Source organism: Onychostruthus taczanowskii, unplaced genomic scaffold (assembly GCF_017590055.1).
Source record: "Onychostruthus taczanowskii isolate IOZ18803 unplaced genomic scaffold, ASM1759005v1 scaffold157, whole genome shotgun sequence".
NCBI lineage: Eukaryota > Metazoa > Chordata > Aves > Passeriformes > Passeridae > Onychostruthus > Onychostruthus taczanowskii.
This window is the reverse complement of record NW_024498762.1, coordinates 490,312-504,845: the sequence shown is the minus strand read 5'-3', so window position 1 is coordinate 504,845 and position 14,534 is coordinate 490,312. Positions and strand designations below refer to the sequence as shown.

General features: G+C 46.9%; 1 protein-coding gene across 5 annotated transcripts in view; it reads left to right on the top strand.

Moving 5' to 3' along the window:
* The window catches only part of KCNQ2 (potassium voltage-gated channel subfamily Q member 2), a 64,334-nt gene extending 52,199 nt beyond the window's left edge, over window positions 1-12,135 (top strand). For 3 of the 5 annotated variants that reach the window (XM_041399154.1, XM_041399153.1, XM_041399152.1), the window contains 5 exons: window positions 279-502; window positions 1,306-1,414; window positions 1,942-2,073; window positions 10,605-10,728; window positions 11,431-12,135. In XM_041399154.1, coding sequence (XP_041255088.1) covers window positions 279-502; window positions 1,306-1,414; window positions 1,942-2,073; window positions 10,605-10,728; window positions 11,431-12,135 — 1,294 coding nt within the window. Of the gene's footprint in view, window positions 1-278; window positions 503-1,305; window positions 1,415-1,941; window positions 2,074-4,859; window positions 4,968-10,604; window positions 10,729-11,430 lie in introns of all 5 variants that reach the window. The other 2 variants (XM_041399151.1, XM_041399155.1) reach the window with 2 other exon arrangements.
* The last annotated feature ends 2,399 nt before the right edge of the window (window positions 12,136-14,534 follow it).

Below are 14,534 nucleotides of genomic sequence, written 5' to 3'. Positions count from 1 at the left end.
GGGGCTTCTGTTTAAGTCCTCATTATTTTCTCTCTCTTACAAACCATTCCCATTTCACTCATGATGACGGAAACATTTCTACAATGCTTTCTTTAAAACAAAAATAAAAAACACATTTTGGAAAAAAAAAAAAAAAGCCAACAGCAAAGCTACATGTCACTGCTGCTTGGAAGTGCTCTTGGTTTCTAATGGCTGGTGGGGAAGGACTGCGTGGTTTCCAGAATGACTCCTCCTGCTGTCTCCTTTTTGTCTTTGTTTCAACGTGTTTCTCTGAACAGTCAGAAGGTCAGTTTGAAAGATCGTGTCTTCTCCAGTCCCCGCGGTGCTGGCACCAAAGGGAAAGGCTCTCCACAGGCTCAGGGCATCAGGAGGTCCCCCAGTGCTGACCAGAGCATCGAGGACAGCCCGAGCAAAGTGCCCAAGAGCTGGAGCTTCGGAGACCGCAGCCGAGCCCGGCAAGCGTTCCGCATCAAGGGAGCAGCGTCACGGCAGAACTCGGAAGGTGAGGGCTTGGGCTGCTGTGCTGGACCCTAAATTCCCAGCTGGCCCCAACATCCTCTCCCTCCCCACCTAAGAAGGGTAGAGCTGCCAGCCAAGGTGTTGGGACTCCTTCCTCTCCCAGTCTTTTAGCTTGGAGTAGCCTGAGCAACCTGACCAAGTAGAAGATGTCCCTGCCCATTGCAGGGCGTTGGGCTAGAGGGCCTTTAAAACGTCCCTTACAACCCAAACTTGTCAATAATGATTAGAAGAGGTAAGAAAACCCCTTCTGATACCCATGATAATGTTGGTATTTCTGTATATAAGGATGGGGAAAGGACAAAGAGTCAGGCATTGGGACAAGACGAAATGACCTCAAGGTGTGCTGGGAAGGGTTAGGTTGGATATTAGGAAAAATTCCTTCACTGAAAGGGTGGTCAAGCCCTGGAACAGGCTGCACAGGGCAGTGGTGGAGTCACCTTCCTGAAGGGATTTAAAACACATCTAGATGTGGCACTTAGGGACATGATTTTGTGGCTGGGCTTGGCAGTGCTGGAGGAATGGTTGGACTTGATGACCTTAGAGGGCTTTTCCAGCCCAAATGATACTGGGATTCACTGATAATAGGGATGGGTGAGAGCTGCACTTGGCACTGCTGAACATCACCTAAGCACATCCTGGGAAATGCTCTCGTCTGGATGCTCAGCAAGGGCTTCTCTGCTTCTTCCCCTGGGGTTGCTGTTTTTGATCTGCCTCATCTTTCCTTGTGCAGCACTGGCACAGCAAACAGTAACGTGTTGTGTTTCTCCTTCCCTGTCCCAAACCCAGAAGCAAGCCTCCCTGGAGAAGACATTCCTGATGAGAACAAAAGCTGCAACTGCGAGTTTGTGACAGAAGATTTGACACCAGGGCTGAAAGTCAGCATCAGGGCAGTGTGGTAAGAGAGGGAGAGGGGGGAAGCGGTCCAGAAAAATAAATTTTAGAGAAGAATGAGAAGTGTAAAGCCTGAGAAGTGCTGGCAAATGCTGACATGTGTGTGTTGCAGGCTGCTTTTCCCCTGGGTGGCCTGCCCTGCTTTGCAGACAGTTTTGCCAGGAAGGGCAATTTTTGCTTAGGGAAGGAATAAATGGAGAAACAGGAAAATCCCCCGCAGGGATGCATCCAAATGACAGTTCTCACCAGCTCTGAATGTAATGCTGACATTTCTAAAAGTGGTGCAGAGAGCACATGCACAGATGACAGTCCAAGGGGCATCAGGGACCCCCTGGTGCAGACAGGGCTTCAGCCACCAGCCCCCGCAATCCCCTTCCTCTCTCCTCTTGCTGCATCCTCCCCCAAACCCACAGGGTTGGGATTTATTCCATTTTCCTTCCAAAGCAGCTCCCTGCAGTGTTTTTTTCTGCCATTAAGCAGGTCAGGCTGCACCCAGGGGTGTGTTATGATTTTGCTCTCTGTCTCCTGCAGCATTATGAGGTTTCTGGTCTCCAAGCGCAAGTTTAAGGAGAGCCTTCGGCCCTACGACGTGATGGATGTCATCGAGCAGTACTCAGCTGGGCACCTGGACATGCTCTCCCGGATTAAAAACCTTCAGGCCAGGCAAGAGACCCCTCTCTTTGCTTCAGTTTCCACTGCTTTTTGTTCACTGTGGAGGTATTTTCAGGAGAGAGACACTTCCCTTTGCAGCTACAGCTTATTCTTTTCCTTTTTAAGACAAATCCCCATGGAAGACATCAGCGCTTATGGCTGGAACCCAGAGGGATAAGCAGGACAGGGACTGCCCTAAAACTCCCTTACTGCCCATCTCAGGACATACAAAAATCATGGCTCATCCTCCTGCTTTATTTTGGGAGCTTTTGGCGATATGGTATATCCCATAGGAAAGGCAGGGGGGTGTCTCCACGGTCCTCCTGGCAGGGTGCAAAGGTTTGGTGCCCCAGTGTTAAGGCTCATGTGGGTCACTTGGTACCTTTGTGGGAGTGAAATAAGACAAAATTTGGTGTCCTGGCTGTGGCCCTGCTGCCACAGGCACAGAGAGCAGTGAGGAGGCAGCAGCTCCCTCCCACCGTTGGGATGCTAAGCTGCTTCAGGAGGAATCCCTCTTCGGATGGCACAGTCTGCTGAAAATCCATGCAGATGGGAGTTTCTCATCCAAGCCCAACGACGTAGGTGGGGTTTAGCTGAGCTGCATTTCAGCTCCTGTGCTCGGATTTTAGGGCAAGATGTGCTCATTTTAACAGGAGAAGGAATGTGGAAAGGGACAAATGGAACCAAGAAGGTTTCATGTTTTTCATGTTTCTCCTGGAAGAAAAAAAGACCCCTCAAACACAGAAGTTTGATTCCTCGAACAGAGGATCAAAGTTTAATCTTTTAGTCTGACCACTCTTCCCTCAGCCCTGAAGGGAAAAGTAGACCCCAAGCCTCCAACAGCGCTGGTTGTGTTAGCTCAGCAGAAGCAGCTCCAGTTCTGCAGAGCTTGAAGGACACTCAGAACTATGGCAGGACTTGGCCATGGGCAATCTCCAGTCAAAAAAATACACCATTTTCTTTTACACTTGGAGAATGAAGTTGCTTCCCTTGATGGCTGTGGCAGCTCAGCTTCCCCTAGAAGCCATTGAGGAAGTTTTCCTTTAATTTCAGACCCATTTAAGTCCCTGGTAGAGTCAGCAAATGTGAAGAAAAAAGAAGTGGGTTTTTTTATGCAAACAGCTGACATGAACCTCAGGAATGAAGTAGGAAAATTGTCTTGGGAAAAAGAGGAATCTCTGTTCTTCCATGAATCTCTCAGAGACCATTTTAACTCTGCTATTTTTGATGTTCAAGACGCAGAGGTAACTTTCTCAGCCCTGCTGCACACTGTGCTTTTCCCAGAAGGAACATTCTCCCTTGCAATGGAGACCAAAATATCCTGGAGAATTTCCTCTGTGTGAGCCTCTCACTCCTGTTCTGTACAAATTCAGTGATCATAGATCCAAGATGTGTAGCTGAATATAGAGGGAGAAGGGATTGAGATTTCCTAACTTTAGAAACCTGAAATAAGAGGCCTTGAGGTCACCTCTGCAGTGGGTCCTGGGCATTGGGGTTGTCATCTCTGCTGGCTCCAGGTGGGATGCCTGCATCTCCAGCACCCTGAGGGCTGTGGCAGATTGCCTCACCACCCATCCAGGTCTGCCAGTCCTTCAGGGACACGTGCTGCAAAGACAAAGCAGTTTGGTTGTCTGTTTTTTTGGGGGAAGTTCAGGTAAGGAATTGCAGCTTTCAAAGACCAAACTGGATTCTCCTCTTAGCTGTAGGTCTGGGACTGTGAGGATGAGGTTCTGGGGCTGGACAAGGCCACCACCCGTCCTCTCAGAGGGAAGCCAGGAGGACCAGGAGCTGCTTCAAAAGCATGAAGCACCTGGATTTGGGATCCAAGACTACCAGGCAGCTTCACTGATTTTGCTGTCCCCACTGAGCAGGAGATCAGTGATGGTGATGGGAGCAGACCCCTTTGGGCCACCCTTTGAGCACCAACCAGTCCCGTGGCTGGGCACCTGCCCAGTGCAACTGGAAGGGCCCCCTGTAGACAAGGCCATGGCCAGTGTTGGACCTTGCACCCATGTGATGGATTGCAGGGAGGAAGTCATGGAGCACCTTGCAGAACAGATATTTTAGTGTCCCTTTCCTTCATCAATCAGAGCCCCGTGTTCTGCCTGCCAGCCCAGCTCGGCAGGGCTGGCTCTGACCTCCCCTAGCCAGGGCCGTGGTGGATTAAAGCTGCATCCAAGCACATTTCTGGGGTGTTTACATGTACTTTCCTCTTTAATCAGTAAAGCCTCTGTCACTGTGTCTGCAATGTGCTCTTTTCAGTGTTGTGTTCACATTGTCTCGTGTTCCATCCTGACACCTTGCCAACCATGGATGTCTCCCATTCATTGAGTTATCCAGCCCTGCAGCGTTCCTCGCCGACTCCCAGCAGCTCATGCTTCCTTGAACTAGCTGAGGATGTGTTCTAGCACTGGAACTGAAAGGAGGATGAATATATGTTGTTTGATATCCAGCCACCTCAATGGGATATTGCCACACATATGCAAATATATTCCAGAGGGTAAAGCACGGTGCCTGTTATATCTGGGGTGGGGGGAGCTCCTAATGATGATGCAGTGGTTACCTGAATCTCCAAATCTTACCCTGAGGTGGGTAAGACTCTGGTTTTTCACCAACAATCAGGTGGTAGGCGAGAGCCTTCTGTTTCCAGCGGAGTATATTTTCAATTTCTCTCTCTTTCTCTCCCTGTCCTTCTGTTTCAGTTGTTTCTTTCTGCGACTTTTCTCTGACCAACTTTTCTCTACGTGTTGCTTCATTATGCATTTTGCTGGTGTCTTTTTTCTTATTTACTTTGCCAGGATAGATATGATTGTGGGTCCCCCACCCCCTTCAACTCCCCGGCATAAGAAGTATCCAACCAAAGGACCCATGTATTCTTCCAAAGAGTCTCCCCAATACTCGCCTAGGTTAGGATTCACCAAAATGCCGCTTTCTCCGGAATTTTTTTCATTTGCTTAATGTCAAACCCCTTTCATGCCAGTTATATGACGGCATTTCTCACTTAGCAGTGCAGCCTGCTAAATCATGACTCGCAAGGGTTTGCTGCTCTGGGTGTGCTCTGATTTGCCTTCAAGCCAGAGGGGAACAAAAAAGGGGATGTTCATTCAGTCATCAATAACCATCAGTCCCTTCATAGAGCCTATTTCCTATTTTCAGTCTTCTTCGAGGTGTTGGAAAGCTAAATTGTATCTTTTTAAAAGATTTATATTTTATTAGGCTGTCTTCAAATGTAGAAGAAGGAATATTTACCCACAAAGCCAATATAAAGTGAACAATCCACTTCCTAAAGAATGACACCATCCACACACAAGCAAAGGAGCCTCTGCAGCTCTTTGGACAACAAACTGAGTTTATTTCAGTGGGCAAAGTAAGAATGAAGTGTTTTGTAGCTGATGAACGCAGTGATCTCTATTTCCACCTGGTGCCACTCTACTGACCATGGAGGAAAAAATTGTGTTAAAATACTACAACCATGGGACTCATATTCTGAAAAATAAGAAATCAATCCTGATTTTCCAAGCAAAAGAGCAGGAGTCAAACCCAACCCTCAGTCACACAGTGAGATAATTCTCATTAAGTTCCCTCCCTAAGTAAAACCATATCTGAAGCTCATGCAATGAGGAATATATTCTCACAAAAATTCCCAATTTAGGGCATTCTGAGGTCTGGGCAGCAAGGCCATGAGCTGGGCTGTTTTTTCTCCTTGCACTGAGACCACTAGAGTCCAAGCCAGGTATAAATATTTGCCAGAAAGTAATTTTCCATGCAGGAATAGCAGGTGATTTTTAAATGCAGTAATCTTAGCCTCAAATATTTTTTCCCTAAATATATTTGCCTCCCTAAGAGCTAATATGTGACAAATCTCTTGATTTTTATTTAAGCTGCTCTGAGTAATCTTCACTAGAGAAATGTAAGTAAAAGGAATATTGAAAGCTTACCTTTTCCCACTCAGCTAGCTCAAACACAAAAAAAATTGAATTTTCTAGAAGCTCAAAGCTTAATGCTTGAAAAAAAAATGCTTTCAGAAAAGTAGTTTTCCCCATTCTTCCTCCCTGCCATAAGAAGTCTTTGAAAACAAAATAACCTTGCTATGTGCAGAAACATTTATATTTAAATTTTAAAATACATATTCAAATGGATTTTGTTGTATTTAACTTTTAGAATTATATGTCCAACAAGCCTTCACTAAAAGCAAGATTTTCATGTGAAAACTTGTGCCTCACACACAGCAAAGGTGATTGATGGATCTGAGGGGAGGAGGCCTCAAACTGGAATATTTATTTTATTCAGTCCAAGACTGTTGCTGTATCAGCTTGATGCTAATAACTCTCCCCCCACCAGTTTCTAATCAGTTTCTAATACTGATTTAAAAATCTTTGCACATGCCCACAAAGCTCCTGGGATGTTTAGACTTTTTTTTCGTAAATTATCCCTTTGCCAGTGTTTTTTTTCATTTCCCCCTTACCAAGCTGTGGCTGCAGAAAGCAGCAAGATACAGAAGGCTGCTGAAATCTCTGTTCCCACCCATGAAAAGGCATGTGCTACACTTAATTTTTGGCAGTTTCATCCTCCCACAGACACCAGCAGCACTTGTGAGGTGCTCAAGGGGCTGAGGGATGAGAACCAGAGCTCTGAGCAGCCCCAAACCCAAAAACCCTGGGTCAGGCTCTGCTGCTGCCATGGTCTTTGTCACCCCAACACCACGTGGGTCTGTGTCCTGTGAGGTCCCCATGGATGCCTCCAGCCTCTCCTTTTCAGTCTGCACCCCTTGTTTTAGCCAAGTACTGCCCAGAGAAACATTATGGGACGGATGTCCCATGAGCTGTCTTGACCCCATGGATTACTCAGTTCAGCCAAAATCTTTCTGCAAGCAGCTCCCAGAAAGGTCTGGGGGACCCTGGTAGATGCCCACAGCTGTGGTTTGGCTGATGGTGTTTGCTCCATGCTCTGCACACAGGCAATTTGGATAAAATTCCCTTGATCAGCTGATTTAGCTTAGAATAGGTGCAATCTCAGCTGTAATTTTTAGAAAACAGTTGTTGATCGAAATTTGTCCAGAGCAAATTTTATTGCCAAATGAAGGGGTAAGTAGCCAGTCCTGTGACATGGATGAAGGGGGTTTGGCTTCAATGCCTGGATTGTTTATGAAAATTTATAAGAGATAAAGGAAAAAAAAAAAAAAAAGGAAAATACTTGACTATCTATTCCCAAACACTTCATTTTTATCTCATTTGAGCCGTTTGACCTTTTGATGTCTGCTTCTGGCCCGAGGCTGACATATTACACCTCTTTGCATGCACTGTTAGCATGAAGCATAATGAAGCATGAGAAAACCTGCACTGTGGCTGATGCAAGAATTTACATTTTTTTTGTATCATTAGAAAGAAGGAAAGACAGTAAAGTCCACTTTAAAGAGCAATCCCCTCTTCTCTCTCCCTCCCAAACTGAGGCCCAGCAGAGCCGACCAAGAACAGCAGATGGCACAGTTGGTTGTGCATCCTTAGAAATCTCTGAATCCTCTTCTGCCAGGAAAGGAGGAACATGGGGCTGGCTCTTCCAAAGCTTCAGCTGAATTCTTCCCTCTGCACATGTTTATTTTGCACAGCAAAAATAAGTATTGACAAGACACAATCTCCCCATGACCTGTAGTGTAGAAGTGGGATGGGAATCCCAGAAGATTCTTGGTCCTCTGTCACGCAGTAAGAACATGAATTATTCCCTTCTGCTTCCTAAAGTGGAATATGTTCCTTCTTCTTCATCTTTTGAGCTTTTTTGCCCAGTTGGGACAAAATCTCAAAATCTTGTAATGGCTAAAAGGACCTCCTGCTTTTGGTGGTGTTGAGCTAGGTGCAGGTGGGTTGGGAGCTCACAAGGCATTTCCTCTTTTCTCTTGTATCACATAAGGCACAAATGAAATCTGGGCTTTGCTGAGGGTAGGAGCACTCTCCTGTGCTCCAGCTTGTGCCATGGGAAGCAAAGGGGTGGGAGACCTTGAGACTGGTTTCTCCCATAAAGAGAAAAGGACTTGGTTCACCTTCTCCCCTCCCTGCACTGAAGCCAGAGGCCCAGAGCTGCTCCCCTGCACCATCCTTGGTGCTGCTCTGCCTCCTAGGAGAGGTCTGGCTCTGCTTTCTCACAGTTGTGGAAGACAACTACCCCAGGAGTCAGGACTATGTTCAGGTGTAGAGACAAATGGAATGAATCAAGAGGGAATTCTGGGCTCTGGTGTCAATTTTATAATGGGAAAGGGCTTCTAAATGCTTTATGGGTGAGCTCTGTGAAGGGCTTCAGCCCTGCTCCTAAATCCCAGCAGGTCTAAAGGCAATTTGTGTCCTTGAAAGTGAGCAACAGCTTAGTGCTCTTCTTAGTGATCACTCCAGCTGTGAAGTGCAGCTGGCCCCTGAAATGTGAGATTCACTCACTGGATAGCTCTTCTCTTCAGATATGAAATGCAGCAGAAGTCCTGCCTTGGTTTCTGCAAGGTTAGAATTAGGGTTACGATGCAATGTTGGGTTCTCCTCTCTGTGTCACAGTCTGTCCTGCCTCCCTTCTCTACTCCACAGCTGCTGAGGGATGTTTCATTTCCATTAGTGGACATATTTCAGTGTCACTGTGGTGCTGGATGCGACAGGAGGACAGAGTACTCTGATTGTTCTCGGCCTTCTGCAATACTCAATAACATTTAGACTTTGGGCCTCTTTAAACTCATGTTCATTCTTTTACCAGTCTACTTGCTTGTGCATACAGGAGAGGAGTTCATACAGTGGCTGTACCACGCCTTGGCTTGTGATTCCCCACCAAGGTAGCCCGAGGTATCCAATTTAACAGCTCTTTGCTTACATGGTAACGACATTGTCCTAGGATTTCTTGTGCTGTATGTCCTGTCAGTAATTGCATCCCTCGTGGGGAGTTCCTGTAAATGTCAGTGACTTCCTTCTCCCATTACAAGAGAGAAATAAGGCATGCATATTCCTCACACTTGTAATTCCAGCACTTGGTGCTCCTTGTACTCCTGTGCTTATATTGCTAAGCAAATGATCAAACATGGCTTTTTAAGCAGAACAGATTTCTGTCACATCCCTGCCCAAATCAAGTAGCTTCTGGGATCAAAGCTAAACTCCGAAACAATTGTTGGCTTATATTTTCTGTCTTTGGTATGATGTGCTCATCCGCTTCATCCCTTTGAGCCAGATCTGGTGCTGTAAAGTGCTGTTGCTCTAATATAAGCTAAGGGAGCCACGCTGGTCCATTCCCACTGGTACCTATCCCTCAGTGTCAACAGCCAACATCAGTATGAAGTCCCTGTCCAATGTGAAGCAAACAGATGGCTCTTGTGTTGGAAATAGTCTCACGTCTCATTCCTTTCCTTGGTTTTTGTTTTGTTCATTTTCCCCTGTCTGTCTGTGTTCAGCTTCTTCCTTTTCTTCCTCCTGGTGCATGGACCCATGGCCCACACGGCAGAACTGTGTAAGAAGCATTTTGAGTTTTCGCTCAAGATTCCTCAACTTGGTTTCAGTCAGATTAATTAACCCTTCTTTCCCCCTGCCACCCTTACGTTTGGTGCATTATGCAAGAGTAAAGTTTGCCCAGCACAGAATTATTCTATAAACCTGTCTGCCATTAAGAAGTTATTCCAAAAATTAGTTGCTCCCTGGACTTTGGAGGGATCAAGAAGCTCCAGTATTTACTCCCCAGAAATTTATATTTGATGCCTCTAATAAAATTGAATTCCAGCTTCCAGACTGGTTCTACCCTCCTCCTTTTCCTGCACATGGAGCTGTTAATCAACCCAGGTGTTTCCATACTGGGAATAAGGAAGTGCAAATGTGACATGTGTAAAGAAGACAGTACCAAATTATGTGCCTGGTAACCTTTCCCAGCTGATTTGGCAGGAGCCTTCTCTGCTCTCCCAGCTGGGAGCCCTGCTAATAAAAAACACTAAATCTAGCAGTACAGGTGTGAACTGCATTGAGATGAAAACAGTTTGGTAATGTTTGGCGAGTTCAGGCCAAATTCAGCCTTGATGTAATTCCACTAAAACAGTTATCATTGCACCTGTTTGTCTGGATCTTAGGACAAGCATCTTATTTTCATGGACATGAGAATTACACATGGACATTTGCATGGAGGAGAGGAAACTGCTGCAAAGACTGAAAAAGATCCCATTGATATTTGCTAGACAGAAAACTTGATCTTCCCCCAAAACAATAATTTCTCAGTTCAAATAAGAAGTTAATCAATTTGGAAGAAAGCCAGTTAAAGAAATTCTTTGCCGTGGGTAAATTTACTGTGCATAATGTGCCAGGTTTTATCTGTATAAACAGAAATGGATAATTTCAAACTCTGCTAATACCGCTCTGAATTTTGCATCTGAATTAACACTTCAGTGCCACTGCGTGTCTGTGAGTAATTTGGAGTGTTAGCTGGGAGAGAGGTTGTTGCTTTGTCCCGTGGAGGCACAACAAGCAGTGTCCTCCTCACCTGCTGCCTCCAACTGACTCCAGTCCTTTTCCGGGGGCGGGGGGATTTTCTGATCCCGGTAGAGTTGACCAGATTGTTGGGAGAGGATCCTCCATGACCGACAAGGATCGGACCAAAGGGCCAGCAGAAGGGGAGCTGCCTGAAGACCCCAGCATGATGGGCAGGCTTGGAAAAGTTGAAAAACAGGTATCTTGGGTCAGGAAGGGGTTCTTGTCAGCGGGTGTTGCATGCATTGTGTTGGTTTTTCCTTGGCTTTTTCCTTCAGTGGAATGTTACCTTTTAGTTGCCCTGAATACTTTGAAAAAGAAGAAAGGTGGATGTTATGAAAGGGCACTAAATGCATTGGAAACCTAAGTGCTACTTTCAAACCAGGCACTTTGAGTCTAGTTTAGTGAGTTTGTCAAAAGCCTGCATTATTTTTGAAAATGGCACATTGGTTTCTTTGCCACCACACTGGACACATTTCAAATGAGTCCCTGAGCATGGCTGCTGGAGCTGCTGGTCTTGCTGAAGATTTAAAATCTTCCTAGAGCATAAGGCTCAGAAATCCCGATGGCCTTCTGAGCCCAGAGAAGTGCAAAGTGCAGGAAGGAGCTGGAAGAAGCAAGTGTGTTCCAGCTTTCCTAGAACTTGGTGCCTGTCATAAAGATTAGAGGAGCATAAGGAAAATCCTGTAACAAGGGAAACCTTGTAAAAAGGGGGAGAATTAAACCCTTCAGAACAGGAAAATTAAATATTCACTAAAAGTTTGAGATGCTGTGGGTCAGTGTAGGCTGAGGTGACCTGTGAAGCCCAGCCCCACACTTGTGCCTGGGTGGAAGTTGCTCATCCTCAGGGTGTTAATGTGCTTCAGCCTGCATGTATGCTGGAACTGTGGTGTTTTTGCAGGTTCAGTCCATGGAGAAGAAGCTGGACTTCCTGGTGAACATTTACATGCAGCGGATGGGCATCCCACCAACGGAGACAGAGGCTTACTTTGGGTCCAAAGAACCAGACCCAGCCCCTCCCTACCACAGCCCCGAAGACAGCAGGGAGCACATCGACAAGAACGGCTGCATCATCAAGATCATCAGGTCCACCAGCTCCATGGGTCAGAAGAACTTCTCTGCCCCACCAGCCCCAAGCAACGCCTGCCCGCCCTCCACGTCGTGCCAGCGGCAGAGCCACGGCTCCTCTCCCATCGGAGACCCCGGCTCGCTGGTCCGGATCCCACCTCCGCCCTCCCACGAGCGCTCCTTGTCCGCCTACAGCGGCGGGCACCGGGCGAGCGCGGAGTACCTGAGGAACGAAGACATTACAACCAAACACCACGAGAGTGCCATGAGAGACAGCGACACGTCCATCTCCATCCCCTCGGTGGACCACGAGGAACTGGAGCGCTCTTTCAGCGGCTTTAGCATCTCCCAGTCCAAAGAGAATTTGGACATCCTTAACAACGGTTGCTATGCAGCCGTGGCCAAAATCAGACCCTACATTGCAGAAGGGGAGTCAGACACTGACTCTGACCTCTGCACGCCCTGTGGTCCCCCCCCGAGGTCGGCCACGGGCGAGGGACCCTTCAGTGACATGGGCTGGTCAACCCCCCGGCAGTGAAGCCTCCCTGCAGCCGCCGAGCCGAGTCCAAGCGCTGGCAGCTGCCCGCTCCAGCTGCCCACGTGTGGAACTTCTCAAGGAGATTGACAGCTAAGGTTTTCCTCTTTCTAGGACACCCTTAGCTGGCAGATACTTTTCTTGCAGCTTACTCTGGGGGGAACGAGCAGGTCCGAGGCTGCATTTGTGGAAGAGGTCACGGTGATGAGCGAACTGGAGCCGTGAAGTCCAGATTTCTTTCATACTCTCTTTCTAAGATCATTAGGTGAAACTTCCATGGCGCAGAGTAGGCAACTTGCATTTCTTGGGAATCTTCAGAAGCGCAGGGCAGGAATAAATCACCCAGCCAGGGCTTGTGTAGATCCCATTAACTGGTGGCTGACAAGTGTTAGGTGGGAATTGCTATGTCATGGCAGGAGTTGATCACACCTTTAGGTGTTTTGGAGTAACAGACAGAATACATGTCTGTTTCTGGCTTAGGTTTCAGAGCACGTGTAATAATGAGGGGTTGTTACTCCACAGTTCCTCGTTAGCTGTCAGGAAGGCGACATAATTCCAATATAATACATGGAAAATCCCTGGAGGAGAGGGATGGTGGCTGGGATATTTCCATGAGCAGACGTGGCCTTAAGTGGGACTTGGCGGGGTACTGCTCTGAACCAGAGCAGTTTGGAAATAATCCCATCTTGGGAAAACCTCAGAAATATGAGCTTGAGTGCAAGAAGAGGGTCAATCCAGAGGGCAGAGAAATGAGACAGAGAAGGAGGAAAAGACACTATGGGGATGGAATTTTATATTTTTAACCATGTATTATATTTAATTATCTCTCCTTCTGCTGACAAGGGACTTGGGGGTGGTTTGAAAGCAAAGACGAACCAAAGGCAACCCCTCTGGAGGGCTGCCATGATCCCAAGCCATTCCTGTGGCCAACAGCACTGTTGGGGAGGCACAGCCACCAGGCAAAGGGGAAGGATGGACATGCAGGATGCTGTGGTCCCTGCCTTGCTGTGAGTGAAGTGCTGAGCTCCATCCTCTGGAAGCCCTGTTGGTCAGAGTGGGCACTTTTCTTACAGTTTGCATCGTGCCTGAACACTTTATTGCACACACTATGCCCGTGAAAATCTTTCCTTTCTTCTTCTGCCCTGCCAAGAATCTCACCCCCACATTCTTGGGACATCCTTTGGTTTGTTTGGATCCCTCAAACTGAGTTAAGAGGCTGTGCTTTATTTCTTCATGGTCTTTCAGAAGCCTCTTGCCCGTGCTTGCCCGCAAGTTGTGCCAATCCCAGTCTGCTCCTTTTCGTTGTGGAAGCACTTTCTCTTGGGAAGGTCATTGTGTCATTACCAGGAACCTCAGCAACTCCTTCAGCTGGGGGAAGGCAAGGGGAAAAGTGATGCTCCAAGTTTCTTTTGGGACCAAAACAAAGCCACAAAGTGATCCTTTACATGGATAAGTTGGTAGGGGTTTTTATTTGCAAGGGGGTGGATCAGAAGTTGGCTTAGGATCTGTTTCCAGGGCTGGGACACCACGGCTGGCATTGTGCCTCTGAACCTTGGTGTGCATCCACAGCCCAAATCCCACATGTGTTTTCTGCTGTGATTTCAAACCCTATCTTTCCACATTTTCCCTGTGTCATATCAAGAGCCTGTTAAGGCTGTTTAGGTGACAACTTCATTTCTGTGTGGCCTTTGAGAGGTTGGACATTGATTTGCTTGGGGTGAAGGGAGACTCAGCCTTTTTCTCTCCTCCTATTTGCTTGACCAAACACAGCAACCAGGGGAGACCCAGGATAATTTTGGTCTTAGGGAAGATGTGGGTGCAGTCTAGCAACTTGCAGACAGGAAATAAAACCATTATTTTGCTAGTGCCCAGGGCCAGCACACAGGTTTTATAATGGAATGAGGAAGGGGGAAGTGTCTTCACAACTTTTCCTGCCATTTTTCACCATTCAGGAGGGGGAAACCTTGTTCTTAGGAAGAAACTGGGCTTCCAGCCACGCTAGTTCTTTTCTTTCCCCTCTTGAACCATGTTTTTGTTAATTTCTGCAGTTTTTCCCTCTCTGTTTGTGCTCCAAAACTCCTTCTGGCTCCATATTCCTTTGTGCACAATTAACACAGAATGCCCTTGACTTCCACACAGTGACAACTTTAAATGCCAAATGGCTGTAAATTGTGCAGATTTGCCTCTGGTGTATTCCAAAATGAGATCCTTTCTGCTAGAACAAGAAGTGTCAGCAGGTCCTAAATCAAATGTGTGGCCTGGCCTTTCTACCGACCACAAGAATGGAAATTGCATTTGGTGAGGCAAAAATCAACATTGCTCCAGCCAGCTGCTCACTGCAGATTTTGTTCAAGTCAGAGACAACAAAGATTTATTCTCTTATTTGTTTGCAATTACTTTGC